This window comes from Monodelphis domestica, chromosome 3, assembly GCF_027887165.1.
Source record: "Monodelphis domestica isolate mMonDom1 chromosome 3, mMonDom1.pri, whole genome shotgun sequence".
In the NCBI taxonomy this organism is placed as follows: domain Eukaryota; kingdom Metazoa; phylum Chordata; class Mammalia; order Didelphimorphia; family Didelphidae; genus Monodelphis; species Monodelphis domestica.
In genome coordinates this window covers 19,216,173-19,241,818 of record NC_077229.1, presented here as the reverse complement: position 1 = coordinate 19,241,818, position 25,646 = coordinate 19,216,173, and the positions used below count along the sequence as shown (strand labels likewise).

At 61.0% G+C, this 25,646-nt stretch overlaps 2 protein-coding genes and 1 long non-coding RNA gene across 3 annotated transcripts in view; 2 read left to right on the top strand and 1 right to left on the bottom strand.

Moving 5' to 3' along the window:
• The window catches only part of SMTN (smoothelin), a 37,781-nt gene extending 22,068 nt beyond the window's left edge, over positions 1–15,713 (top strand). The window contains 10 exon segments of the mRNA XM_056820925.1: positions 705–875; positions 958–1,033; positions 1,184–1,348; positions 1,498–1,560; positions 1,745–1,808; positions 2,003–2,191; positions 2,286–2,403; positions 10,243–10,394; positions 11,436–11,504; positions 15,411–15,713. Of these exon segments, the coding sequence (XP_056676903.1) occupies positions 705–875; positions 958–1,033; positions 1,184–1,348; positions 1,498–1,560; positions 1,745–1,808; positions 2,003–2,191; positions 2,286–2,403; positions 10,243–10,394; positions 11,436–11,504; positions 15,411–15,561 (1,218 nt within the window). The 3' untranslated portion in view covers positions 15,562–15,713.
• Positions 15,714–15,928: 215 nt separating this feature from the next.
• Positions 15,929–19,634, bottom strand: SELENOM (selenoprotein M). Its single transcript, XM_056821471.1, has 5 exons — positions 18,750–19,634; positions 16,889–16,924; positions 16,768–16,802; positions 16,457–16,535; positions 15,929–16,380 (listed from the first exon to the last, which is right to left on the bottom strand). Exons 1-5 carry the CDS (start codon positions 18,846–18,848, stop codon positions 16,189–16,191), a joined length of 441 nt encoding a protein of 146 aa, XP_056677449.1. The 5' UTR covers positions 18,849–19,634; the 3' UTR covers positions 15,929–16,188.
• On the top strand, positions 16,883–18,027 carry LOC130458187 (uncharacterized). Its single transcript, XR_008917271.1, has 2 exons — positions 16,883–17,312; positions 17,873–18,027. It is a non-coding gene; the product is annotated as an uncharacterized LOC130458187 (long non-coding RNA).
• Positions 19,635–25,646: the final 6,012 nt, after the last annotated feature.

The following is a 25,646-nucleotide window of genomic DNA, read 5'->3' as shown; positions in this document are numbered from 1 at the left end:
GAGGTGGGAGGTCCTGGGTTCAAATGTGGCTCGACACTTCCTAGCTGGGTGACCCTGGGCAAGTCACTTGACTACTGCCCCTCCCTGACCGCTCTTCTGCCTTGGAACGGATACGCTGTGGCTTCTGAGAGGAAGGTCGGGGCTTTAGTGAAACAGAAAAAGAAAGGGGACGGGAGGAGGGGAGAGAGGCAGAGCTCAGCCCTCACCTGCCCCGTTTGGGGTTACGGAGCTGGGCAGGCTGCGGGCTCTCCTGGAAGGGACTCCTCCTTGCTACCATCATTGGATGAGGAAGTTTTCCTTGTAGGAAGCCAATCTGCCTCCTGGCACAGAGGCCGGGGGCACCCCTCCTCCCCTCCTTTCCTTCACCCGGTCCTCCCCTGGCAACAACTTGGCCTCCCCGTCCTCTGCCCTCGGCCTCATCCCTGCCCGTGAAATGGGGCTGCCTGGCCGGGCTCCGCGGCTCCCCAGCTCTCCCAGGAGCCTCGAGTTCCCAGAGAGCCGCGGGAGGAGCGCGTCCCCTGGGCACGAGAGCAGAGGAGGCCCCCGGCCCCCTAGCCCTGATCCGCCCCAGACTGGCCGCTCCTTCGGCCCGGGCCGCAGGTCTCTCCTCCGCTCCGGGGTCGGGTCGGCATTCGAGGCCCCGCCGTTTGGCTCGCAGCGGGCACTCCGTAAGTGCCCGTCCCTCCTTGGCTCTCCCTTCCCAGATGGACGCGGAGACCGTGGCGGAGACTCCCGCCGTGCTGGAGCGGGCCGTGGCCGTGGCCGACGGCGCCGAGAAGGGTCGGATGGGGAAGGAGCCGGAGCCCCGGCGTCCGGGCAAGCTGTCCCCGGAGGAGCTGGCCGCCATCGAAGACGAGAGCGCCCTGGACAGGATGGTAGGGCCGGGCCAGGGCGGGCAGGGAGGGGCGGCGGCGGGCAGGGCCAGGGAGGGGGAGTCAGCCTGCCCTGCCCCCACAGCTGGACCAGACGACGGACTTTGAGGAGAGGAGGCTGATCCGCTCGGCCCTTCGGGACCTCCGGCAGAAGAAGAGAGGTAGGGGCCGGCCCGGGGAGCGGGGGCTGCACGTGACCCCGGCCAGGGCCCCTTCCCAGCCAGGCAGCCCCCAGACCGGCCCCTCGTCCTAACCGCCTCCCCTCCCCCACCTTGTCTTGTGCGTCCTGGGCGTCCGCTGCGGCCCTCCAGACCAGCGGGACCGAGAGAGGGAGCGGCGGCTCCAGGAGGCCCGGGCCCGGCCGGCCGAGGGCCGGGGCACTACGGCCACCGAGACCACCACCCAGCAGAGCCAGAAGTCGGCCGATGGCTCCGCCGTGAGGACCATCACCAAGACGGAGCGGCTGGTCCAGTCTAGTAAGAGCCAGGAGGGGAGCCAAGCGGGGCTGCTGGGGGGCAGGGAGCGGGACGCCAGCCACCGCTGCCTGCCTGGGGCCGAGGGCCCGAGGGCAGAGGCCGGGGTCGGAGGGAGCTTAGACCCTAACGGTCCCTCTCGGCCTCTCCAGGCGATGGCAGCCGGACCTCCCGGACCACCACAGTGGAGTCGAGCTTCATGAAGCAGTCTGAGAGTAAGGCCCGGCCGGCCGGCCCCTGCCCGCCCGGCCTCCTCCTGACTCTGCTCTTCTGGCTCTCTCTCGTCTCTGACCTTCTGCCTGCCAACTGCCCATCCATCCGCTGTCCCCCGCCCCCTCCTCAGACCCCCCTCTGGGCCCTTCGGGCCCTCACCGCCACCTGCTTTTTCCCTCCCACCAGATGGCGGCAGCAGGACCATAGTCCAGACCAAGTCCTTCAGCTCCTCGTCCAAGAAGATGGGCAGGTGAGGAGGGCCCGCATGGGCAGGGTCTCCTAGGAGGAGGTCTGAGTTCAGATCCCGCCTCTGCCACGCCACTGCCCTGGGGACTTGGCCAGATCCCTAAGAAGCCTCCGTTTGGCTCCTCCAAAATGGGGCCTCGGAGGCGCATTGTGGCCCTGAACCCTGCCCTGAGTCCCCTTTCCTAACCCCTCCCAAAGCATCTTCGACCGCGAGGATGAGGCCCCCTCCCCGTCCCGGGCGGGCAGCCTGGCAGCTCTGGAGCGGCGCCAGGCCGAGAAGAAGAAGGAGCTGATGAAGGCCCAGAGCCTGCCCAAGACATCGGCCTCCCAGGCCCGCAAGGCCATGATCGAGAAGCTGGAGAAGGAGGGCGGCGGCAGCGGGGCCAGGTGCGGACCGGGGTGGGGGGAGCGGGAGGGGCCTGGATCTGGGGCACGGGCAGGCGGCACGCCCTCACCTGCCCGGCGGTCTCTGTCCTCCCAGCAGCCCCGCTGGCCCGCGGGGAGCAGTGCAGCGCTCGTCCAGCTTCGGGGTCCCCAACGCCAACAGCATCAAGCAGATGTTGCTAGACTGGTGCCGAGCAAAGACCCGCGGCTACGAGGTGAGCGGCCCAGCCACCCGTGGGCACCAGCGGGACCCGGGGAGCGGGGGGGAATCACCCCACCTTGGCACTGGCTGCCAGGCTGGGATGGGCCTCAAGCTCCTCAGCTAAGCTGCTTTATCCATAAAAGTCAGCAAGCCTTGCTAGCCCTGACCTTCCTGTGCTAGGCTCCATCCAGTTCTGACCTTCCTGTGCTAGGCTCCCTCCCCTCTGACCCTTCCTGTGCTAGGCTCCCTCCTCCCTGGCCCTTCCTGTGCTAGGCTCCCTCCTCCCTGGCCCTTCCTGTGCTAGGCTCCCTCCTCCCTGGCCCTTCCTGTGCTAGGCTCCCTCCTCCCTGGCCCTTCCTGTTCTAGGCTCCCTCTCCTCCCTGACCCTTCCTGTTCTAGGCTCCCTCTCCTCTCTGACCCTTCCTGTGCTAGGCTCCCTACTCCCTGACCCTTCCTGTGCTAGGCTCCCTCCTCCCTGGCCCTTCCTGTGGTAGGCTCCCTACTCTCTGACCCTTCCTGTGCTAGGCTCCCTCCCCTCTGACCCTTCCTGTGCTAGGCTCCCTCCTCCCTGGCCCTTCCTGTGCTAGGCTCCCTCCTCCCTGGCCCTTCCTGTGCTAGGCTCCCTCCTCCCTGACCCTTCCTGTGCTAGGCTCCCTACTCCCTGACCCTTCCTGTGCTAGGCTCCCTCTCCTCTCTGACCCTTCCTGTGCTAGGCTCCCTCTCCTCCCTGACCCTTCCTGTGCTAGGCTCCCTCTCCTCTCTGACCCTTCCTGTGCTAGGCTCCCTACTCTGACCCTTCCTGTGCTAGGCTCCCTCCTCTCTGGCCCTTCCTGTGCTAGGCTCCCCCTCCTCCCTGACCCTTCCTGTGCTAGGCTCCCTCCCCTCTGACCCTTCCTGTGCTAGGCTCCCTACTCCCTGACCCTTCCTGTGCTAGGCTCCCTCTCCTCTCTGACCCTTCCTGTGCTAGGCTCCCTCTCCTCCCTGACCCTTCCTGTGCTAGGCTCCCTCTCCTCCCTGACCCTTCCTGTGCTAGGCTCCCTCTCCTCTCTGACCCTTCCTGTGCTAGGCTCCCTCTCCTCTCTGGCCCTTCCTGTGCTAGGCTCCCTACTCTGACCCTTCCTGTGCTAGGCTCCCTCCTCTCTGGCCCTTCCTGTGCTAGGCTCCCTCTCCTCTCTGACCCTTCCTGTGCTAGGCTCCCTCTCCTCCCTGACCCTTCCTGTGCTAGGCTCCCTCCTCCCTGGCCCTTCCTGTGCTAGGCTCCCTCTCCTCTCTGACCCTTCCTGTGCTAGGCTCCCTACTCTGACCCTTCCTGTGCTAGGCTCCCTCCTCTCTGGCCCTTCCTGTGCTAGGCTCCCCCTCCTCTCTGACCCTTCCTGTGCTAGGCTCCCTACTCTGACCCTTCCTGTGCTAGGCTCCCTCCTCTCTGGCCCTTCCTGTGCTAGGCTCCCCCTCCTCCCTGGCCCTTCCTGTGCTAGGCTCCCTCCTCCCTGGCCCTTCCTGTTCTAGGCTCCCTCTCCTCTCTGACCCTTCCTGTGCTAGGCTCCCTACTCTGACCCTTCCTGTGCTAGGCTCCCTCCCCTCTGACCCTTCCTGTGCTAGGCTCCCTCTCCTCCCTGACCCTTCCTGTGCTAGGCTCCCTCTCCTCTCTGACCCTTCCTGTGCTAGGCTCCCTCTCCTCCCTGACCCTTCCTGTGCTAGGCTCCCTCCTCTCTGACCCTTCCTGTGCTAGGCTCCCTCTCCTCCCTGACCCTTCCTGTGCTAGGCTCCCTCCCCTCTGACCCTTCCTGTGCTAGGCTCCCTACTCCCTGACCCTTCCTGTGCTAGGCTCCCTCCTCCCTGGCCCTTCCTGTTCTAGGCTCCCTCTCCTCCCTGACCCTTCCTGTGCTAGGCTCCCTCTCCTCTCTGGCCCTTCCTGTGCTAGGCTCCCTCTCCTCTCTGGCCCTTCCTGTGCTAGGCTCCCTCTCCTCTCTGACCCTTCCTGTGCTAGGCTCCCTCTCCTCCCTGACCCTTCCTGTGCTAGGCTCCCTACTCCCTGACCCTTCCTGTGCTAGGCTCCCTACTCTGACCCTTCCTGTGCTAGGCTCCCTCCCCTCTGACCCTTCCTGTGCTAGGCTCCCTCTCCTCTCTGACCCTTCCTGTGCTAGGCTCCCTACTCTGACCCTTCCTGTGCTAGGCTCCCTCCCCTCTGACCCTTCCTGTGCTAGGCTCCCTCTCCTCCCTGACCCTTCCTGTGCTAGGCTCCCTCTCCTCTCTGGCCCTTCCTGTGCTAGGCTCCCTCTCCTCTCTGACCCTTCCTGTGCTAGGCTCCCTCCTCTCTGACCCTTCCTGTTCTAGGCTCCCTCCTCTCTGACCCTTCCTGTGCTAGGCTCCCTCCTCTCTGACCCTTCCTGTTCTAGGCTCCCTCCTCTCTGACCCTTCCTGTGCTAGGCTCCCTCCTCTCTGACCCTTTCTGTGCTAGGCTCCCTACTCCCTGACCCTTCCTGTGCTAGGCTCCCTACTCCCTGACCCTTCCTGTGCTAGGCTCCCTCTCCTCCCTGACCCTTCCTGTGCTAGGCTCCCTCTCCTCCCTGACCCTTCCTGTGCTAGGCTCCCTCTCCTCCCTGACCCTTCCTGTGCTAGGCTCCCTCTCCTCCCTGACCCTTCCTGTGCTAGGCTCCCTCTCCTCTCTGACCCTTCCTGTGCTAGGCTCCCTCTCCTCCCTGACCCTTCCTGTGCTAGGCTCCCTACTCCCTGACCCTTCCTGTGCTAGGCTCCCTCCTCTCTGGCCCTTCCTGTGCTAGGCTCCCTCTCCTCCCTGACCCTTCCTGTGCTAGGCTCCCTACTCTGACCCTTCCTGTGCTAGGCTCCCTCCTCCCTGGCCCTTCCTGTGCTAGGCTCCCTCTCCTCTCTGGCCCTTCCTGTGCTAGGCTCCCTACTCTGACCCTTCCTGTGCTAGGCTCCCTCCTCCCTGGCCCTTCCTGTGCTAGGCTCCCTCTCCTCCCTGACCCTTCCTGTGCTAGGCTCCCTACTCTGACCCTTCCTGTGCTAGGCTCCCTCCTCCCTGGCCCTTCCTGTGCTAGGCTCCCTCTCCTCCCTGACCCTTCCTGTGCTAGGCTCCCTCTCCTCCCTGACCCTTCCTGTGCTAGGCTCCCTCCTCTCTGACCCTTCCTGTGCTAGGCTCCCTCTCCTCCCTGACCCTTCCTGTGCTAGGCTCCCTCCCCTCTGACCCTTCCTGTGCTAGGCTCCCTACTCCCTGACCCTTCCTGTGCTAGGCTCCCTCCTCCCTGGCCCTTCCTGTTCTAGGCTCCCTCTCCTCCCTGACCCTTCCCGTGCTAGGCTCCCTCTCCTCTCTGGCCCTTCCTGTGCTAGGCTCCCTCTCCTCTCTGGCCCTTCCTGTGCTAGGCTCCCTCTCCTCTCTGACCCTTCCTGTGCTAGGCTCCCTCTCCTCCCTGACCCTTCCTGTGCTAGGCTCCCTACTCTGACCCTTCCTGTGCTAGGCTCCCTCCCCTCTGACCCTTCCTGTGCTAGGCTCCCTCTCCTCTCTGACCCTTCCTGTGCTAGGCTCCCTACTCTGACCCTTCCTGTGCTAGGCTCCCTCCCCTCTGACCCTTCCTGTGCTAGGCTCCCTCTCCTCCCTGACCCTTCCTGTGCTAGGCTCCCTCTCCTCTCTGGCCCTTCCTGTGCTAGGCTCCCTCTCCTCTCTGACCCTTCCTGTGCTAGGCTCCCTCCTCTCTGACCCTTCCTGTTCTAGGCTCCCTCCTCTCTGACCCTTCCTGTGCTAGGCTCCCTCCTCTCTGACCCTTCCTGTGCTAGGCTCCCTCCTCTCTGACCCTTCCTGTTCTAGGCTCCCTCCTCCCTGGCCCTTCCTGTGCTAGGCTCCCTCCTCTCTGACCCTTCCTGTGCTAGGCTCCCTCTCCTCTCTGACCCTTCCTGTGCTAGGCTCCCTCCTCTCTGACCCTTCCTGTGCTAGGCTCCCTCCTCTCTGACCCTTCCTGTGCTAGGCTCCCTACTCCCTGACCCTTCCTGTGCTAGGCTCCCTACTCCCTGACCCTTCCTGTGCTAGGCTCCCTCTCCTCTCTGGCCCTTCCTGTGCTAGGCTCCCTCTCCTCCCTGACCCTTCCTGTGCTAGGCTCCCTCTCCTCCCTGACCCTTCCTGTGCTAGGCTCCCTACTCCCTGACCCTTCCTGTGCTAGGCTCCCTCCTCTCTGGCCCTTCCTGTGCTAGGCTCCCTCTCCTCCCTGACCCTTCCTGTGCTAGGCTCCCTACTCTGACCCTTCCTGTGCTAGGCTCCCTCCTCCCTGGCCCTTCCTGTGCTAGGCTCCCTCTCCTCTCTGGCCCTTCCTGTGCTAGGCTCCCTACTCTGACCCTTCCTGTGCTAGGCTCCCTCCTCCCTGGCCCTTCCTGTGCTAGGCTCCCTCTCCTCCCTGACCCTTCCTGTGCTAGGCTCCCTACTCTGACCCTTCCTGTGCTAGGCTCCCTCCTCCCTGGCCCTTCCTGTGCTAGGCTCCCTCTCCTCCCTGACCCTTCCTGTGCTAGGCTCCCTCTCCTCCCTGACCCTTCCTGTGCTAGGCTCCCTCCTCTCTGACCCTTCCTGTGCTAGGCTCCCTCTCCTCCCTGACCCTTCCTGTGCTAGGCTCCCTCCCCTCTGACCCTTCCTGTGCTAGGCTCCCTACTCCCTGACCCTTCCTGTGCTAGGCTCCCTCCTCCCTGGCCCTTCCTGTTCTAGGCTCCCTCTCCTCCCTGACCCTTCCCGTGCTAGGCTCCCTCTCCTCTCTGGCCCTTCCTGTGCTAGGCTCCCTCTCCTCTCTGGCCCTTCCTGTGCTAGGCTCCCTCTCCTCTCTGACCCTTCCTGTGCTAGGCTCCCTCTCCTCCCTGACCCTTCCTGTGCTAGGCTCCCTACTCTGACCCTTCCTGTGCTAGGCTCCCTCCCCTCTGACCCTTCCTGTGCTAGGCTCCCTCTCCTCTCTGACCCTTCCTGTGCTAGGCTCCCTACTCTGACCCTTCCTGTGCTAGGCTCCCTCCCCTCTGACCCTTCCTGTGCTAGGCTCCCTCTCCTCCCTGACCCTTCCTGTGCTAGGCTCCCTCTCCTCTCTGGCCCTTCCTGTGCTAGGCTCCCTCTCCTCTCTGACCCTTCCTGTGCTAGGCTCCCTCCTCTCTGACCCTTCCTGTTCTAGGCTCCCTCCTCTCTGACCCTTCCTGTGCTAGGCTCCCTCCTCTCTGACCCTTCCTGTGCTAGGCTCCCTCCTCTCTGACCCTTCCTGTTCTAGGCTCCCTCCTCCCTGGCCCTTCCTGTGCTAGGCTCCCTCCTCTCTGACCCTTCCTGTGCTAGGCTCCCTCTCCTCTCTGACCCTTCCTGTGCTAGGCTCCCTCCTCTCTGACCCTTCCTGTGCTAGGCTCCCTCCTCTCTGACCCTTCCTGTGCTAGGCTCCCTACTCCCTGACCCTTCCTGTGCTAGGCTCCCTACTCCCTGACCCTTCCTGTGCTAGGCTCCCTCTCCTCTCTGGCCCTTCCTGTGCTAGGCTCCCTCTCCTCCCTGACCCTTCCTGTGCTAGGCTCCCTCTCCTCCCTGACCCTTCCTGTGCTAGGCTCCCTACTCCCTGACCCTTCCTGTGCTAGGCTCCCTCTCCTCCCTGACCCTTCCTGTGCTAGGCTCCCTCTCCTCTCTGACCCTTCCTGTGCTAGGCTCCCTCTCCTCCCTGACCCTTCCTGTGCTAGGCTCCCTACTCTCTGACCCTTCCTGTGCTAGGCTCCCTCTCCTCTCTGACCCTTCCTGTGCTAGGCTCCCTCTCCTCCCTGACCCTTCCTGTGCTAGGCTCCCTCTCCTCCCTGACCCTTCCTGTGCTAGGCTCCCTACTCTCTGACCCTTCCTGTGCTAGGCTCCCTCCTCCCTGGCCCTTCCTGTGCTAGGCTCCCTCTCCTCCCTGACCCTTCCTGTGCTAGGCTCCCCCTCCTCTCTGGCCCTTCCTGTGCTAGGCTCCCTCCTCCCTGGCCCTTCCTGTGCTAGGCTCCCTCTCCTCTCTGACCCTTCCTGTGCTAGGCTCCCTCTCCTCCCTGACCCTTCCTGTGCTAGGCTCCCTCTCCTCTCTGGCCCTTCCTGTGCTAGGCTCCCTACTCTCTGACCCTTCCTGTGCTAGGCTCCCTCCTCTCTGACCCTTCCTGTGCTAGGCTCCCTCTCCTCCCTGACCCTTCCTGTGCTAGGCTCCCTCCCCTCTGACCCTTCCTGTGCTAGGCTCCCTCCTCCCTGGCCCTTCCTGTGCTAGGCTCCCTACTCTCTGACCCTTCCTGTGCTAGGCTCCCTCTCCTCCCTGACCCTTCCTGTGCTAGGCTCCCTACTCTGACCCTTCCTGTGCTAGGCTCCCTCCTCCCTGGCCCTTCCTGTGCTAGGCTCCCTCTCCTCTCTGGCCCTTCCTGTGCTAGGCTCCCTACTCTGACCCTTCCTGTGCTAGGCTCCCTACTCCCTGACCCTTCCTGTGCTAGGCTCCCTACTCCCTGACCCTTCCTGTGCTAGGCTCCCTCTCCTCTCTGGCCCTTCCTGTGCTAGGCTCCCTACTCTGACCCTTCCTGTGCTAGGCTCCCTACTCCCTGACCCTTCCTGTGCTAGGCTCCCTACTCCCTGACCCTTCCTGTGCTAGGCTCCCTCTCCTCTCTGGCCCTTCCTGTGCTAGGCTCCCTCTCCTCTCTGGCCCTTCCTGTGCTAGGCTCCCTACTCTGACCCTTCCTGTGCTAGGCTCCCTACTCCCTGACCCTTCCTGTGCTAGGCTCCCTCTCCTCTCTGGCCCTTCCTGTGCTAGGCTCCCTCCCCTCTGACCCTTCCTGTGCTAGGCTCCCTACTCTCTGACCCTTCCTGTGCTAGGCTCCCTCTCCTCTGACCCTTCCTGTGCTAGGCTCCCTCCTCTCTGACCCTTCACCTTCTCAGTGCCCTCCCAGCCCTGACATTCTCCCCTTTGGGGCTCCATGACTGTGGCAGGAGAAGGGCCTGCAGCCAGGAGCCAGCTGGAAGCACTCAAGGCCTCTGACAGCCAAGAACATGGAGTCCCTGGAGGCCGGGGATGATTAGCTTTGAGTCCAGGCCAAATCCTATTAGCCTGGGCCCCCGGGGCTTGGAGGGTTTGGGGCTCCAGTGTGTAATCTTCTTGCAGTCATAAAAATACTTTTCTCTTAATCCCATTAAAGTCTGATTATGGCACCGGCTCCAAGCCCTGCCACATCCAAGCCCTGCCCCATCCGCCCCCAGCTCCGGGCAGCAGCCCTGGGACACTCCCCCCAGGGACCATCTTGTCCCCCCCCCCCGCCCGCCCCCGCAGAGCGCAGGCAGTGGGCACTCACTCCGTGCTGGTTGTCGGAAGCCAGCGGTGGGGCTGTTCTCTTGGCTTAGACGTCAGGCCCTTTGTACCCCGCAGCCGCCTCCTGGCGCCCCTCTTCCGGGCCGAGGTCTAGAGCCGGACAGGACCCCAGAGGCCAAGTCCAAATCCCCCACTTGGCAGAGAGGAAGCTCAGGGGCAGTGAGTTGTCCAAGGTCACGCGGGTAGCAAGTGGCCAGGCCAGAAAGTCACACGCGTGCCCTCTGACCTTTCTCCCCCTGGCCTGCTGGACCGCTGGCTCCGAAGGCCCGAGAGGTGGGGGCCCAAAGCCTCCCGGTCCGTGAGCTAGGGTGGGCCTTAATCGCCCTAAGAGCCAAGACTCGGAGGAGGCAGGAAGGGACCCGCAGGGGGGCGGAGCAGCTGAAAGGGTCCCCCGGACGTCCCTCGGGTCAGCCTGGAGCACAGACGCCGCGGTCCGAGGACCCGGACGGGCTGGAGAGGGTCTGCGGGACGGCCACGCCGGAGGCGCTCGGCCTCCGGCTCTCACGGGCTCCCGTCCTTCTCGTCCCCAGCACGTGGACATTCAGAACTTCTCGTCCAGCTGGAGCGACGGCATGGCCTTCTGCGCTCTGGTCCACAACTTCTTCCCCGAGGCCTTCGATTACGGCCAGCTGAGCCCCCAGAACCGGCGCCACAATTTCGAGGTGGCCTTTTCGTCAGCGGAGTACGTACCCCCGCCCCCCATGTCCCTCCCGCTGCGGCCGAGGCCAGAGACAGGCCGCCCGGCCCTGCCCCTCTGAGGGCAGCGGGCTCGGCGGCCCACCGGAACAGACCCCCCTCCGGCTTCTCTGCCTTCTCCATCCTTCTGCCGTGCCCAGGGCCCTGGGCCTCCCTGTCTCGCTCTCTGCTCCTCTTCCCGGTTCCCAGCACAGGCCAGGCCAGGCCGAGGCCCCCCGACAGCGTCCCCGTTCCCATAGCGCCCTCCCCAGGGAGGCCTCGGGGCCCCCCGCTCACCGGGTGGCCAGCATTCTCTCCAGTCTGTACAGGGGGCTTCCAGCCGGACCGTAGCAGCTACGGGCCCGGGCCGCACTTGGCCGGCCTCGACCGTCCGACCAGCCCCATCCGTGGCCCGCCAGCCAGGTGGCCCCCCCCCTGCCCTTTCCCTCCTCTCTCCCGCTCTGTCTCTCTCTGGCCTCCTCCCCTCTGTCCCCCAAAGCTTTCTGCACCCCCGTGTCCACTCGTGCCGGCCCCAGATTCCAAATGGAGCCAGCGGGCGGGAGGGGGGCCGTGCGGCCCCCTCGCCCCGCCTCCCCCGGGCCTATATACGCCGGATATATAGCGGAAAGAGCAAGACCGCTCTCGTTTGGAATCGCCCCTGCCCCTGGCCGCCCTCATCACCCCCGGCCCTGCGCTTCCGGCCTCTCCCCTCCCCCTCCTCGTCCCATCTGCCCCCCACACTCCCGGTCACGCCTCCCCCGGCCTCACTGACCCCCACGCCCGCCCCGGGGGCCCGCCCCGTGCCTGGTCTGCGATGGCGCCTGCCCCACCGCCCCGACTGCCTGGCTCACCAGTAGAGGACCATAGCACCCCACCGGCCCGGAGAGCATGCGGGGGGTGGCGGCGGGCTGAGCCCCAGCAGCTCCGGAGAATGTACCTGATTTACGGATCTCTCTCTCTGTCTCCCCCTCTGCCCTCTCCCCTCCCCTCCCCCTCTGCCCGGCCCCTGGGCCGGCTGCCTCCGGCGGGGCTGGCCGTGCGCCCCCAGGACCCACGCTGACTGCCCCCAGTTGCTGGACACAGAGGACATGGTGAGGATGCGCGAACCAGACTGGAAGTGCGTTTACACGTACCTCCAGGAGTTTTACCGCTGCCTGGTTCAGAAGGGGCTGGTAAAAACCAAAAAGTCCTAAACTGCCCCGCTCACGCCAGCCTGCCACGGTGAGAAAGCGAGCCGGGAGGGACGAGCTCGCGCAGCGGCGCCGGCGCGGGGAGCCTGCCCAGTGCCAGCGCCGGGAGGGGCTCGGACGGGGCCGGGAGGGGCTCAGACGGGCGTCGGGGCCGGGAGGGGCTCGGATGGGGCCGGGAGGGGCTCGGACGGGCGTCGGGGCCGGGAGGGGCTCAGACGGGCGTCGGGGCCGGGAGGGGCTCGGATGGGGCATCGGGGCCGGGAGGGGCTCGGACGGGCGTCGGGGCCGGGAGGGGCTCGGACGGGCGTCGGGGCTGGGAGGGGGCTTACAATGGGGGCATCAGAGCCAGGAGGGGGCTCGGACGGGGCGTCGGGGCCGGGAGGGGCTCGGACGGGCGTCGGGAGGGGCTTGGACGGGCGTCGGGGCCGGGAGGGGGCGTCGGGGCCGGGAGGGGCTCGGACGGGCGTCGGGGCCCGGAGGGGGCTCGGACGGGCGTCGGGAGGGGCTCGGATGGGGCGTCGGGGCCGAGAGGGGCTCGGACGGGGCCGGGAGGGGCTCGGATGGGGCGTCGGGGCCCGGAGGGGCTCGGACGGGGCCGGGAGGGGCTCGGACGGGGCGTCGGGGCCGGGAGGGGCTCGATAGGGCGTCGGGGCCGGGAGGGGCTCGGACGGGGCGTCGGGGCCGGGAGGGGCTCGATAGGGCGTCGGGGCCGGGAGGGGCTCGATAGGGCGTCGGGGCCGGGAGGGGGTGTCAGGGCCAGGAGGGGCTTAGAGCTAAGAGTCAGGGACAGAAAGGAGCTTAGAAGAGCGGTAATATTGGGAACAGAAGGGCCTTAGAAGGGGGGTGTCAGGGCCATTTCCAGAAGGGGCCTCAGGGAGAAGGACTGGCCCAGCCCCCCAGGGGCAGGCTGGAGAGCAGACGCCCCTGCCTGGGGTCCCAGAGCGTGGACAGTCCTGAGGGAGAGCCAGAGCAGGAAGGGTCCGGCCTAGCCGCAGCCATGCCGATGGGGCGGGCTTGAGGCCTCGGGCCCTCCCCCGTCCTCGGCGGAGCTGTGTGTGTGGGTACGGCGAGGGGAGCCCCCGGGCCGGGGCACCCCCTCGTCCCAGGCAGGCAGGCGTGTGGCCCGGAGGCCAGCCCCGTCGGCGCTCCCTGTCATATATGGGCAGCGGAGCGGGCCGGGGCGGGCAGAGGGCCCGGAGCCGCTCTGTAAACCCTGGAAACTGTGACTCAGCCCGGCCTGCCTAGCGACATCTGCTCGTGTCCTGTCTTCTGGCCAAGGGCGTCCTGAGCCCTCCCGGCACAAACAATGGCTTTATAAGGCCGCGAGCGGAGGCCGGGGAGCGGGCCGGGGGAGCCCGCGGGAAGAGCAGGACCCCAGGCTGGGAGGGGCCTCAGAGCCGAGGACGTCAGAGGAAGCAAAGCAGCCTCTGCAAATAGCTGGGATGTGCCGGGCTCCGCGCTCGGCCTCACTGCAGCTAGGAGCCCTAGAGCAGGCTGTCGGGCTCCAAGGGGCCTGGGAACAGGGGTGTCGGGGCTCCAAGGGGCCTGGGAACAGGGGTGTCGGGGCTCCAAGGGGCCTGGGAACAGGGGTGTCGGGGCTCCAAGGGGCCTGGGAACAGGGGTGTCGGGGCTCCAAGGGGCCTGGGAACAGGGGTGTCGGGGCTCCAAGGGGCCTGGGAACAGGGGTGTCGGGGCTCCAAGGGGCCTGGGAACAGGGGTGTCGGGGCTCCCCCTGGGACTGTAACTCGGCCAGGGTTGTCTAGCCAATCATCTGGTGCTGGGCCCGGTCTCCCCACTCCAGCACTCCAGCTGAGGGCTCTGCCCCCTCTCCTCGTTCCGGTGGGGTTCAGGGGTTTGGCAGCCCTCTTCTCTCCTCTCCCCACGGCTCTGCCTCCCGCTTCCCCTTGAGGAAAGCTTCCCCAGCAGCCGAGGCTCTGGGGCCGAGTCCTCGACCTTTGTACAAGGAAGGGGAGACAGGCCCAGAGGCCAGAACCGGACGTAAGTTCGGTGGCTTGGCAATAGTGAACCCCCAAACAGATCAACACTGCCCCCCCCCCTCCCATGCCCAGCTCGGTGATTGGCTGGAGGCCCGGCCAGGTCTGGGCCCCATTCCCAAAGGAGGCGAGGCGACGGGCTTCCCGGGCCGAGCGTCAGAAGCCAGCTGCCGCGTCCTCCGTCTGCCCCTGACTCCCGGCTCGGCTTTGGCGGTGTCCTCGGTTCAATGGGCCCGATGTGCCTATGAGCGACTCCCGCCATCTTTCTGGGCCTCCATTTACCCCTAAGAGGAGGCAGGCTCGGTCCCCAGCGTCCGGGGGTTCCTGGCAAAGCCCCCGAGCGGGTGGCCGCCGCCTCCTCCAGACCACAAGCCGGGAGGACGGTAAATGCCCCCATTTTCCAGAGAGGAAAGGCGAGGGTGCAAGTCCAATGCAGGGACAGTGTGAGCCTGTGGAGGGGGAAGTGGTGATCATAGGGAGACACAGGCCTGCCGGCTCTTCCGAGGGCTCCCTTCCTGTCCAGCCCAGCCTACGAAGGAGGCTCTTGAGCTCCCGGTAGACGCCTTCAGAAGCAGGCCCAGGAGCTCCCAGGAGCGCCTGGAAGGGCTCCGGTGTGCGCACCGAGGGGGCGGGATTCACGCACTCACCAATTTTAGGCCTAGAGGGACCCCCATGTACCCAGAAGGAAACTAGTCAGGGCCTCGCCTCGCCTCACGGCGCCCTTCCCACACCCTCCCAGAATCTTGGACTGAATGGAATAGGACCAAGTTTAATGGAGATCATTCAGTCTTCGGGGGGGGGGGGGGGGGGGGACAAAAGTGCCAGGTGAGAAAGAGCTGCCGGTTCTAGTGGACCACAAGCTCCATAGGACTCCGGAGTGTGGCATCAGGAAGAGGACGCTGGGCTTGGAATTGAGGAACCTGTACTCGACTCTTCCTCTGACACTTTCCTGACCCACCTCCTGCTATGGAGTCATTTCAGGCCTGACCAGCTTTCTGTGACCCCATGTGGAGTGTTCCTAGATCCTAGAGTGGGTGGCTGTTTCCTTCTCCAGTTCGTTCTATAGAGGAGGAAACTGAGGCAAACGGGGTGAAGTGACTCGTCCAGGGTCACACAGCTAGGGAGCAAAGCCAGATTGGAACTTCCTGACTCCCTGCCCGGCGCCCTCTTCACCAGGCCAGCCAGCCAGCCTTACACACGCTTGAACCCTAGAGAAATGAAAAGTGACTGAGGCCTTGGCCCACAGAGTCCCCAGGGCAGCTTGAGGGCAACATGGCGGCCAGTCAAGTCCAGGCAGGCCAGGGAGGAGCCGGGGTGAAGCCCTTTTCAGCTCTAGGAAAGGCTGCCTCAGGAGATGGTCGTCATCCCTTTGTAGCCATTACCTCATCTGAGGCCCAAAACCCTGGGGGGGGGGGGGGGGGGCTGTCGTTGGGGAAACTGAGGCAGGCAACGGGATTTGCCCAGAGGTGCCCCAGCTGGCATGTGTCTGAGGCAGGATTTGAACTCAGATCTTGGGACTTCTGGTGCAGCACTAACCGCTGGACCCCCTAGCTGCCCCCTGGAGTGGATTTGATGGCCCCCAGGTGCCTTTTTCAGATCAGAGGCCCTGGAAGAGTGGCTGAGCTTCCAGGCTGGCAGGGTCCGAGCTTGGCCCACAGGCTGGGTTTGGAAAGCTGGGGCTCCTCCAGCGGAACCCCCCACGGGCTACCTCGGGGAGTTAGCAGAGCCTGGCTGGCCCCAGGACGGCCCTGGCTTTGCAGGGAAGGGATGTGCCCGGGATCACGGGGAGTGGAGGGGCGGGCCGGCCCCCTCTCAGCTGCCCCTCCCCCCTCCTTGCAGGGTGCTGGTGGACTGTGTGCCCCTGGTGGACGTGGAAGACATGATGATCATGGGCAAGAAGCCAGACCCCAAGTGCGTCTTCACCTACGTGCAGTCCCTCTACAACCACCTGCGACGTCACGAGCTGCGTTTGCGGCAGAAAGAACTCTAGAGCGCCCCCCCCCCCCCCCCAGCGTGTGGCTAGAGAAAGGCTCACGGGGTGGCATCTCCCCTCCCCCCGGCACGGTCACCCACCCGGCACAGCCCCAGCAGCCCCGCCCCTCACAGCATTTCACGGCGTTTTTATAAATTATTCGTTCTCAACTGGCCTCCCCTCGTCATTGAGCCCCAACCCGGAGGACGGGCTTCCTGGGTGGGTAGTGAGTAAGGAAGGAGCGGGCAGGTCGGGCCGCCCTCACTCTGTACCGGGGGCACAGCCGGGCGCCCAGCTTCTGCCTCCAAGCTTGGCCAGACCCCCCGCCGAGCGGCCCCCCGCCCCGGCACCGCGGCAGGAAAGGCAAAGACGCAGCTCGGCGGAGGACTGAAAAGGGGATGTTTACTGGGGAGGGGAGGGGGAAGCCCTCAGCCCCCGCCTCCGCACACCCCGGCCCGCCCCCAGGGACGTGTCCATCCGCCCTCAGCGGGGAAACCCTTTGGGCTGAGAGCTTCATCCTGTCCCTGGTGGCCGGGTGGGGCGCGCTGCAGGTGGGGTCCCGATGCCCCGCGGGCCGTGCCGCCTGTCCTGGGGCGAAGCAGGGGGCGCGGCCTGGTCCTGGCGGGGAGCGTGCTGCCCGCTGGCCTAGAGCTCCAGGCGGGAGGGCCCGGCGTCCCCGTGGGGCGCTGGCGCGGGGGCCTCTCCCTTCCGAGGCTTCGCTGGGGCACTCTGGTACTCGGGCGGGACGGGCTCGTCCGGGCTGCTCTTGCGGTAGAAGCCGAGCTCTTTGAGCAGCTGATTGATCTCCTCCCGCGTCATGTCACTGAGGGGGATCCTCTGCCAAGAAGCGGGAAGGTCAGAGAGCCCCCAGCGGGCCGGCCCCCCAGGGGAGCCCCCAGGCCCGCGGGCTCACCTCGAGCTCCTCATAGTGGTAGCCCAGCAGCACCAGCTCGGGATCGGCTCCAGGGAGGTACTTCGTCACCAGGTTGTGGCTGGGGGTCGAGTTAAGGGGGGAGGGGGAGACCTCCCCCAGCCCTGGTCGGGGACAGAGCCGCATCCGGGTCAGGGGTCAGGTGGCCCTGCGCGAGCCCTCCCCGCGAGGGAAGGATTACAAGAGAAAAGGGGAGGGACCAAGAGCCACCCCCCCACCCCCCATTGCTCGGGTAAGCCAAGGGGCCCGCCTTCGCCCTCCCCCGCCCAAGAGGCCCTGCTGAGAAAAGATACTAGTAAGGGACGTCCTGGACGACGAAGAGTTTGACCTGAAAGAGGAAGGAGAAGAGGTGGGCGCTGGGCGCGCCTTCCCCCCAGCCCCTGCCCGCCCCCTCCCCCCCAGCCAGGAACCTACCTCCTTCAGCCGGTTCAGCTGTCATCCTCCGCAGGTCTGCCAGGGGACAAAACCCCGGAATCAGGCGGCCTCGCCACCCCCTCCCACCCCGCCCTCACCCCAACTCCACAAACGCCCGCGAGGACCATCCTGACAAACTCCAAAGGCTAGAGTACCAGAAGCCATTATTTTTAACCCTCTGGTTGCCCCGGCAACGCAGCCTGCCGTCACTGGTTTCCAGGGTAACCAGGGAGGAAGGACTCCCTGCCTGGAGGGCAGCATCTCTGATGGGGAGGGAAAGCACCGGGGCCGAGAGGAAGGGTGACTGCCGGGAAGCCCCTTTCTGAGCAGCTGGGCACTCTCCGCGCTGCGGCATGTGGATGAGGGGCGGGGCTGGGACCCCCGCCGCTTCCTGTTCCCCAACCTCCGGTCCATTGGATCCCAGGTTCTCCAGCTATGGAGCAATCATCCTTCCTGTCTTATTGCCCCCATTTTAGAGAGAGGAAACTGAGGCCCTGGCGTTGTGGTGTGACTACAGGGAAGGGGGGGTTGGATTTGAACCCGAATCCACTATGAAGTCCAACTCCATTTCACATAAAGGGAAACTGAGGCCCAGAGAAGGTCCCTAAGTAGCACAAGTGGGATTTAAAGGGAGGTCTGCATCCAGATCCCGCCCCAAATGGGGGGGGGGGGACACTCAGTACAGGTTTAATCACTAGGCTCCCCAGACCCTGCACCCCCCACTCTGGCTTCAGGAGCCCCATAATGGCCAGCCACACCCCATCACTGTCACCTCCCCCAAACCACCCATCAGTCTCCTATAGAGAGAAGGCACAGGTGCAGAGAGCAGCACCTGGGAGGGGGCGGGACAGGCAAGGATGGGGCCCCTGGGGTGCAGGAGAGCTGCAGCTACCAGATGGGCCTTCCCTGGGGGCTGGGGAGGGATGGAGACAGCTGCCCCCCACCCCCGTCCCCAAGGCCTAGGCTGACACTATCCCTTCCTAGGACCCTGGATTTCCAGCTGGGAAGGACAGACTTCAGGGCCTTTCATTTGACCCATGAGAAACAGGCCCAGAGCAGACCAATGGCTCGCCCTGGGTGACACAGCTCAGAGCAGAAGTGGAATTCGAATGCAAGCCCTGGCACTGTTCAGCCCTCTGGACCAGACGTCCGGCTCCTATCTCTGCTGACCCAAGGTCCAGGCTGGGGTCTGGCCTTAGAAGGCAGCACCGGGAGGGGAAGGGGCCTTCTGGGTCACCAGGGAACTGTCCAGTTCGCTTTAAGCTTGCTCCAGCATCCCATCCCGGGGAACCCCTGGCCCTGATCATCCCCAAAGCCTGGGTTCCTGAGTCAAGGGGATCCGAGAGGAGAGCTCCAGAGCAGCTGAGAGGGAGAAGACGATCCCAGGGTCTTAGGGGGCAGCAGGGAGGGGGAAAAGAGGCTGGAGCTCCGACCGGACGGGAGCTGTCCAGAAGGAATTGGGGGGGGGCGCGCACCCCGAGAGTTAAGCAGGAAGAGGAGGGGGTTGGCGGGAGGGTTTCTGGAGTGAGTTGGGGGTCAGGGCGGCCTAAGCTGCGAGTGTGGGAGAGGGGGACCCTGAATGCAGCCCTGGGGGCGTCCCGGAGGGCTGCGGGGCGGTGGGGGGTCCCGGAGTGGGGCTCTGGAGGGATGGGGAGGCCCTGCCGGGGGCTGGGTTCCCTGGGGAGGTAGAGAGGGATTGCCCATGGAGGGGCCCGAGTTCCCGGGGAGGGGGCGTGGGCAGGAGGCCCAGGTTAGTCAGAGGACCCCGAGGGGGTTCTGGAGGGACAGCGGCACACTGCAGGGCGCTGGAGTTCCCAGGGAGGAGCGGAGAGCGCGGGGGGGCCGCGGGGCCGTGGCTTACCTCCACTTTGCCCCGGGCCAGACCCCGAAGCCGGCTCGTGTCTGGCTTGAAGGCGGCCAAGAGTCCCGGGATGAAAAGGAGCGGCAGGAGGCGACGCATGGGGTCGGCTTTAGGGGCCCCGGGCCGGGGCGGAGGTTAGGGCAGGGGGAAGGGAGTGGGGGGAGGGGGTCTGGGCAAGAGCCCGGGGGAGCTCGGCGGAAGGCGACCGACCGGGACAGACGCAGATGGAAAGGATGGAGGGAGGAGGAGGAGGAGGGAGGAAGGGGTGCGGTGGGGGAGGGGGAGTGCCACGTCATAGTTCCGGGAGTGGGGAGGGGCCGGGACCGCAGAGACACCACCTTCAAGCCGCGCGGCCCTTCCGGGCGCCAACTGCGAGGGGAAGAGTTGCGGGGCCGCGGGCCGCCAGCCTGGGCCCATAGCAGTCCCCGTGCTCGGCGCCCCGGCACATCCCCCCAAGTCTGCTGTCCGCTCCGGTACCCCAGCCGCCCACCGTCCCAGACCTTCCGTTCTCCCCAGCCTTAATCGTGCCCCCTCCAATTCTCCCACCTAGCCTTCGGAGCCCCCCATCCCCTCGGTCCCTCCCCCCCATCCCAAACCTAAATCCCGCCTCCATCCCAGCTTTCCTGCATCCATCCCCCGCCCCGCCCTCCTGTCCTCCGGGCTGCCGGCCGGGCCCTGCTCTTCCGCCCTTCCCCCACCCTTGCCCTCAGCCATTTTGTCCGTCAACGCCATCGGTCCCCCACAATAGCTCCTCTTGGATCCCACCCCCTCCGCGTCTCATCCCAGCCCCCTTTCCAGCCTCCTCCTATTCCCCATCCCGGCGCTCCCCAAGCTTCCGCGGGGCCCCATTCCCGACCCAGGCCGCTACGTCGAATCCCCAGAAGATGAGTGGGCCGCCCCCCAGCGCCCCCTGTGCCTGAGGGCCGGGCTTCAGTACCAGCTCTGGTCAGCAGAGGGAGGAAGGCCCGGGCAGAGCCCCCGCCTGAGGCCAGCGACAGAATTGCGGGCGGAGGGGCCTTAGAACCGGGAATGTCGAAGGCCTTCCTCCCTTTGAGCCTCAGTTTCCTCATTTGTAAAACAGGTCTAAACAATACTGTCTCACCAGACAAAATAAAGCCGCAAGGCACTCTGGGAATGTGGGTTCGCTCCCGCTCTCCTTGCTTTTTCCAGTGAACTATCTGTGGCTTTTGTGTTTTCTCACTTTTTGGTCTTGTAAAATATTCCTTGATTATACGCTTGGTTTGGAATAAAAATAAAAGTCTCCTAACAATCTACAGAGTTGAGCAAAATGAGTTCTTCCATGAAGAGTGGCGGAAATTGACAGTTTCCTGGAGCATCCTAAGACTGGTGGGCCTCCAGGAGGAGGTGAGGGGGCCTTCCATCTTCAGGCTTCCAGGACACCTCATTCCCCATGGTACAGATCATAGTGGAAAGCCTTTAACGGTGGTTTCCCCTTAGCATGTTGGTGGAGAAATTGCTTTCCTACTTCCACTCCAGTCATGTTGCATCGGTTTATCATGGACGTCTCCTCAGTTACTGCTAAAACCGTCCATTTGGTCATTCCTAATGTTGGGGAATGGCTGAACAGATCGTGATAGAAAATGTAAAGGAGAATTATTGGGCCTTAGTTTCCAGTCTGAGGTCACCCCACAAAAGAGCGCTGTAAATATTTTTGTAGATGTGCACATGTGGACAAAGGAGTGATCCTGGAGTCTGGGAGACTCGCTTATCTTAGCTGAGTGTTCCTGGATAAATCACTTCACCCTGTTTGCCTCAGTTTCCTCATCTGTAAGATGAGCTAGAGATGGAAATGGAAATCAGTATCTTTGCCAAGAAAACCCCAAATGGAGTAACAAGGAGTGAGATACAACTGAACAATGTCTGTCTTTTTTTTAAAGCTCTTTTGGGGTATAGCAAAGTCAAATGATAGGGACAATTTTGTGACTTGGGGAGCATTGTTCCAAATTACTATTGTAATGGCCCATCATTTCAAAGCTCCACCAACAATGTATAGGTGTGCTCATTTTGCCATGGCCCCTTCAACATCTGTCATCTTTGCTGTCATAATGGGTTTAAGACAGGCCCTAAAATTTATTTTAATTTGCATTTCTCTATACGCACTCCATCTCCCCCCTCTGCATTTTCCCTGGCTGTCCCTCTTTATCTTTGCCTCCTGGTCTCCTTCATAAAACTGAATCTTCTGCAAGAAACCTTTTGGGGTTCCCCATCATCCTGGCGCCTTCCTTTCACGATGATCTCCCAGATCTGTCTATAGCTAGTTCAGACATAGTTGTTTCCATGTCGTCTTTCCCATTAGATTGGGAGCTCCTTGACCATCTCCCACTGCATTTATATGTGCCATCTCCTAGGAAAAGTCTTGTCAAAATAAGGCGGGTTTGGGCACTGGTGACGGCCTAGATGAGTGTCCCATAAGAGGTCCTTGAGGACAGGGTCCATGTTTTGCCTTTCTCTGTACCCCCAGAGCTTAGCACAGTGCTTGGCTCCAAGGAAATCCTTGCTAAGATCTGAAGAATTTTGGAGCATTTCTTCGTAGATGATGGTAGTCTGGCTTTCTTCTTTTGAAAACTGCCTCTCTGTATGGTTTGCCCATTTCTCTTCTGAGGAATGGCTCAGAATCGAATCAAATAGAATAAATTGCTTATGCATCCTGATTATTAGACCTGCAAAGATTATTTTTGCAGCTATCTGTTTCCCTTCTGATTTTTTTAAGCCTTTGCTTTCTGTCTTACTAACAATTCTAAGACAGAGAGGGAAGGGCTAGGCAAAAAGCTAAGGCTTAAGTGACTTGCCCAGGGTCACACAGGAAGTGTCTGAAGCCAGATTTGAACCCAGATCCCGCTGACTCCAGACCTAGCACTGTAGCCACTTCGCCATCTTGCTGGCCCTCCCTTATGATTTAATTGCACTGGTTTTGTTTGTACAAAAACTCTTAAATGTTTTATAATCACAATTTTCCATTTTATCTTCTGTGATCTTCTCTTTTATATATTTTGTTTATACTTATCTAGCCTCTATCATCTCTGGAGTCCTCATCCCAACTTCCTAGTAAATCAGATAGTTCATGGGGTACCCATGAGGGGTTGAGGCTCTTCTAATGCCGACTGGAGCCTCCATTCTGGTACATTCTCCCTAATATCAATTGTTTGTTAGCCGGTCATCTCTTCAGTATCATCTAATCAGTGCCAATAACATTGCCCAATTCATATCATCACAAAGTGCCTCCATATCATTTAATCAATTAGCATCAATTAACTTTTTTTTAACTCTTACCTTCTGTCTTAGAATCAATTCTGTGTATGGGTTCTAAGGCAGAGGGGTGGTAAGAGCTAGCCAAAGGAGGTTAGTGACTTGTCCAGAAGTGTCTGAGGCCAGATTTGAACTCAGGACCTGTGTGACCCTGGGCAAGTCACTTAACGCTAATTGCCTAGCCTATTGCTCTTCTGCCTTAAAATTGCTACTTGTAGTGATTCTAAGACAGTGAGGGTTTTAAAAAAAAATCCCACCTTCTATAGAAAGCCTTCCCCAACCCCTCTTAATTCCAGTGCCCTCTACCTGTTAATTATTTCCAATTATGTATGTAATTTGTATGTAGTTTGCTTTGTTTGCTGGTTGTCTCCCCCATTAGAATGTGAGCTCCATGAGGGCAGGGACCACCTTCTCAATGTATCCCCTGCCTTTAGCACAAGGTAGGCTCTTAATACATGTTTTTTGACTGACTGTTTAGAGTCTAAAAAGGAGCTGAGTGCACATTCCAGAGTATTTTACTTCTCCCAATCTCAGTTTCCTCATCTGTAAAATGAGGGGAGTTGACTATGTAGCCTCTGAGACCCCTTCCAGCTCTAGGTCAGTGTCCCCCAACTGCTGTCCAAGATGGGGGGTGTCCTATAGCATGAAAGGGTTAGGCTTTCTTACCACTAGAGGGAGCCCCAACACCAATGAGACCAGGGAAGCTTCCCTCTCGGCCCAGTTCTTGGCACAGCTTCTTTTCCTTAGTCCTCAGGGCTTTCTCCTTCCTCCTTGGATGCCCATATAAACCTGACTGCCTACAGTATTTCCCCATAGAGGGTAAGCTCCCAGGGGGAGGACTGTTTTAGTTTTCTCTTTATATTTCCAGTGCCTAGTGTTGTGCAGAGAACATAGTAGGATTTCATAAATGCTTATATGGGCCCCTAGAGTACACATTAGGTGCTCAATAAATGCTTCTGGAGCTGACCTGGGTCCTTGTGCTAATACCAAGTACTACTCACACACAGAAGTTTTTGTTTGCCTTGTTTTTTTAACCGGTACCTTCCATCTCAGAATCAATGCTGTGTATTGGTTCCAAGGCAGAGGAGCGATAAGGAATTGGCAGTGGGGGTGAAGTGACTTGCCCAGGGTCACCCATCTGGGATGTGTCTGAGGCTAGATTTGAACCCAGGACCTCCTGTCTCTGGGCCTGGATCTCAATCCATTGATTATCTAGATGCCCCAATATAGACATTTAATACATAGCAGAAGTGACCCCATGGAGCTCAGTCTGCACATGACTTGTACAGTTTCCTGGTATCCCTATTGCAAATGATTATTTCTAAGAGCAGATAGGTGGCTCAGTGGATAGAGCTCCAAGCCCAGAGATGAGAGCTCCTCAGTTCTAATCTGGCTTCATACATTCTCTAGCTGTATGACCCTGGGCAAGTCACTTAACCCAACCCCACCCCCATTGCCTAACCCTTGCCACTTTTTTGCTTTGGAACCAGTAGTGAGTATCAATTCTAAGACAGAAAGTAAGGTCTTTAAAACAATTGTTGATGAACAGAGTTGAGATCTGAAAAGGACCTTTGTTGCTTCAAAAAGTAGGAGTTGGGCAAGACTAGAAAAGAGTTCAAGTGAAAATGATCTGGGGATCTCAGTGGACTACAAGTCCCTTATCTATCATCATCCAATAGGGCAGCCAAGAAAATGAATACCATCTTAGGCTGCTGTAATGGGGTTAAGCATGGATGTCTGCCATCTTGTGACTGGACCATGTATTAAGAGAAGACATGATGCCCAGGACCAGTGAAGGAGCCAGTCTTCTGCCCTCCTCAGAACACAGCAAGAGTATTGGGGTCCATTCTAGGCACCACACCTTAGTGTAAGGGTAGGAGCCATGAAGTCGATCACCCCATAAACCATGGATGCTTCTAGCAAGTGACACCGCCACTGAGTTCAGTAAACAGAGATATGAAATAACAAGACCTAAACTCTTCTATTAGGGCAGCCAAGTGGCCCAGTGGATAGAGTGCCAGTCTGAAGGTAGGAAGACTCCTCTTCAGACACATTAACTGTGGGACCCTGGACAAGTCATTTAACCCTGTTTGCCTCAGTTTCCCCATATGTAAAATGAATTGGAGAAGAAGGAGAAAATGGTAAACTTTTCCAGTATCTTTGCCAAGACGACCCCCAAATAGGATTGACTAAACAACAACAAACACTTCTATTTAGTCGGTCAACTAAAGACTTTAGGCTGGGTGAAAGAAGGCCTTGATTCATGCAGAAGCCCTCACAAGTGCTTGGATAAAACAGAACGATGGCTCAACAGAAATTCTGTTCAGATTGGTTGGAACCATGTAGTTGTGCCCTGGGGAGTTTGTATAAAACAGGCAAGATCGTCTGGGTATTGGGCAGGCCAAGCCTTTGAGAGGGCTATGGTGAGGGGAGAAGAGAAGGCTCGGCCTCGGCCTCCTTCTCCACCTCCACGGCACCCCTTTCCATTTGGCCACAAGATATGGACTTTAGAGGGTTGGAGGATTGGGGCTTTATCCCCATCGTCTTGGCAGCGTCCCCAAGCCAGTGGCAACTAACAGCAGTGTCTGCACAAGGAGCCAAGAACAAAAGAGACACCCTGGTCCTCGGAGACACCATAAAAAGCAGCAAAGAGACCTCGAGGAGCCGTGAGTTGGCCACACATCCTCTCCAGAGCCAGATTCAACTCATTCCCCAAAGTCAATTGGTCTGTTTTCAGCATGAGCATCTCCACCTTGGAAACTGAGAACCACTTCAAATCAGGCCGTGATCCGCTGTTCTGTTGGTTGTCCGATCTTGGGAAAGCGATAGAAAATATGTTAATAATGAAGATAAACTTGAAAGGTGTGGCATGAATTTTGGTTTTGAGTTGTTAAAAATTTCCCAACACACCACTGGCTTGAGTCCACTTACCCCTGGACTCCGTATATACTGGTAGGAGAGTATGTCAAAAGTTTTCTTAAACCCTCACCTTCCATCTTAGAATCAATACTGTGTATTGGTTCCAAGGTGGAGGAGTGATAAAGGCTAGGCAATGGAGGTCAAGTGACTTTCTCAGGGTCACACAGCTAGGAAGTGTCTGAGGCTAGATTTGCTAGGCTTGGCTCTCAGTCCACTGAGCCACCTAGCTGCCCCCTGTTAAAAGCTTTTGAGGGGAATCTATTGTACCAACTGCTTCTACTATAGTACCTTAATAAATTATTGTTGTTGCTCTTCAGTCATTTCTGATTTTTGGTGACCTTGTGGACCATAGAATGCCAGTACTGTTCATGGCATTTTCTTGGCAAAGATCCTGGAGTGGCTTGCCATTTACTTTTCCAGTAGATTAAGGCAAACAGAGGTTAAGTGACATAGCTCGTAAGTGTCTGAGAGCAGATTTGAACACAGACCCAGTGGTCTATCCATAGAGCCACCTACTTGCTAAAAATCTGACTGACAAATTGATTTCAAATGGCAATTAACTGGGTGGAGAGGGGAAGTACACTGGTGGGGGCTCATGAGCCATTAGAAAGACGATCAAGAACATCAACCTTAGACCCTAAAGTGATGTAGTAATCACCTTCTAGGGACCCAGCCAATGCATGTGTTATAGAGGAAGGACATTAACTAGAT